Source organism: Rhagoletis pomonella, unplaced genomic scaffold (assembly GCF_013731165.1).
Source record: "Rhagoletis pomonella isolate Grant_MI unplaced genomic scaffold, Rhpom_1.0 Rhpom_scaffold_00005, whole genome shotgun sequence".
Taxonomy (NCBI): Eukaryota; Metazoa; Arthropoda; class Insecta; order Diptera; family Tephritidae; genus Rhagoletis; species Rhagoletis pomonella.
Window position 1 is genome coordinate 52,856,113 of NW_023458559.1, and position 2,824 is coordinate 52,858,936.

A 2,824-nucleotide genomic window follows, 5' to 3' on the forward strand; every position below is an offset into this window, starting at 1 on the left:
AATTGTATAAATTTCAGCAAAATTCTACCATGACAGGTTGCCAGGTGGTCACTTTTCCTAGGAACACATATAAAGCAAATAAACACAATGGACGAGGTAAGAATGAAACGCAACTAGCCATATAAGTTAAATAATAAACAATTTTATGCAATTATTTACCAAGGTGCGTTCATGAAAGATTGCGGATAAACTGATAAATGTAAGTAATTTATCCCTTTATGACTTTACATGAAGACCCCTATTATCTTTTTATTCATCTTCATTGAGTGACACCCTACGACGTAGAGGCACACGCTGGAAAGTCTATCACCTCGCTTGTGCACAGCTGGCTTAGTTCATCGAAATAGTGGTTGTCAGGACAGGTACCATTACCAATCGCCACGCCATCTTGACATAGCGTATAGCCATGGCAACCGTCATTCGTTTCGTTAACCAACTCGATTTTATCGCTAGCGAGGCCAACACAACGATTGAATTTGCAGACGATGCCGGTACGTGGCACACATTCGCCACCGTTTGCCTCATCAAAGAATTTCCCCATGGGACAGGTGCCATATTGTAACTCAATGCCAGAGACACTATCCAACGATGCCCGACAGTAGTAATAGCCATTGCAACTGCGTCGATCTGACACAAATATGCCCGTCTCATTGCAATATTCCGTTGCTGGTGGCAAAGTTGTGGTGCTCATCGACTCAGCGCACTCCACATTGGAAGCATAACCGCAGTCGCCGGCGGACGCATCATAGTAAAACCCGTCAGGGCATGTGCCATTCAATACTTGTCCCTTCCAGCACAGTTGGTATCCAACACAGTTTAGGGGATCCTTAATGAATACACCATCGGGGAGGATATTGCAATAACTATCGGGATTCATTTGCAGCGTACACGGATAGCCTTTGATACAATCCGTAGTACCCGGATTGAAGTTATAGCCTGTGTCGCATTCGCCACGAGTCCCTACCCCGTTAGCATTGCAATAGTAGTAACCGTTGCACGCATAAGGATCGGCCGCAAAGCCGCTGACGCCATTCAATGCCGCACATGGGTTGCTCGATATACACTTTATGCTGTCGGCAGCCACACAAGAATATGTGTTGCGATTGTAAAAGAGATTATCTGCGCAACTGCCATTTAATGGTTTCCCATCGATGCACGTTATCCATTTGTTGCAAGCGCTAGGATCTTTGATGCGAGTACCGTTGGAGAGCAAGGAGCAAATCTCGGTTGAATTGAAGGTGCAGTTTACGGTCACGAAAATCATGAATAACGGTAATAATGCTTTGTAGGCTAATTGAATTGAAAAGTGGAAGAAACAAGAAGACTTTAAGATTAGCTATTCAGGGATGCTAGCTGTTAGTTTGAAACTTACTCATTTTTTTATATTTTTTTTGCAAATTTGAAAAGTCGATTTACAATGCTGCTCTTGAAATAATTAATTGTTTTACTTTGTTAATTACAAGTTTCCGACTGATGTTTTATGGAACTGTGGTCAATGCTTTTAAATGCTGAACGACGTCTTTTCTTTCACGTACTAAGTTGTGGTGTTAGTCTTTATTTGCGTAGTATTACGAAATCAAAGCATTAATATTAAACAAACTAAATACTTAGATAATTATTAAAAATAAATATTGTTCAAAAAATTCAAGCGATTTGAGGGCTTTAAATCACAGGCACCTATAAAAGACTTTTGCATTAGGTCATAATTCCATTTCGGTTCGATTGAGCTGATTCGCGCGCATTGCGTACTCGTAATCATCATTATAGCTACTAGAGGGCTGCGTAAATGGTTTTGAAAGGGCAATTAAAACATTTGCTTATTTGGCTATACTTCACTTCACTTCCTCAGAGCTTTCTAAAAGATTTCTGTAATACTGTACTACTGTACAGTAATGCAGCGAGTGCAATAAAATTCTATGTATGCATAATTGCAGTATATATCTATGTTACCTAAACTTAGCAATAACTTATCCCAATTATTCTTAACTTTGAATTATTTGATAGAGAAAAGCTTATTTATAAGATAATATACATACGTACATGTGCAAATCCTAAAAACAGGTGACCTTTGTGTTATTTAGTTTTATTTTCATTGTTGTAAACTAAGTATATCAAGATGGTTGCTTTTAGATATAATTCATAGACGTATACCTGAAGCCTCAAAAAAATGTTTAATCAATATGTTGCATAACTTTTGAGTTATAGATGTTTTAATTCAAAAAAATATTTAAAACAACTGAATTTTTTATGTAATTTTTAAGAGGTGAAAAATTAATTGTGTCAACTTTTGAAGCACACCATATATTGGTTTGAAATTTTATGTGCAATTAGTACCTATTGGAGCCTTCTAAATTCAATGACGTCCCCAAATTTACCCGATTGGCTCCACTTCTCGAGATAGCGGTACTTGAAACTTGGTTTAAATTTCAACTATTTCATAAAAAACTCTCTCAGTTTTGAAGATATTTTACTAAAATTGTACACACGATTGTATTTTAATATTACCTTCATTATCTCTTAAAATCACCGTAATCGGTACACTATAAAAACTTGATCCTCCACAACTGATTGTTCAGAGACGTTGTTTTGCGTTATAACTCCTCCAAATAAGCAGGTAAAAATTTATTATAGGTTCACTTTAACATATAGCACACATACAATTTATTATTCAGATATGAAGTTGGAGTTATAGTGCAAAAGCACATATCTGAATAATCAGCTGTATTGGAGCTATATGTTAATGTGAACCTATTTCGATAATTTTAAGAAATAATTAAGGTAATTTTAAGAAACCGTTATGTGCAAAATTTTAGTAAAATAACTT

At 36.5% G+C, this 2,824-nt stretch overlaps 1 protein-coding gene across 1 annotated transcript; it reads right to left on the reverse strand.

Moving 5' to 3' along the window:
- Positions 1–211: 211 nt before the first annotated feature.
- On the reverse strand, positions 212–1,264 carry LOC118740150 (peritrophin-48-like). The gene has a single exon (XM_036471644.1). It carries the CDS (start codon positions 1,262–1,264, stop codon positions 275–277), a length of 990 nt encoding a protein of 329 aa, XP_036327537.1. The 3' UTR covers positions 212–274.
- Positions 1,265–2,824: the final 1,560 nt, after the last annotated feature.

Coding starts and splice junctions, on each gene's coding strand:
- LOC118740150 (XM_036471644.1), bottom strand. CDS start 1,264: ATGATTTTCGTGACCGTAAACTGCACCTTCAATTCAACCGAGATTTGC.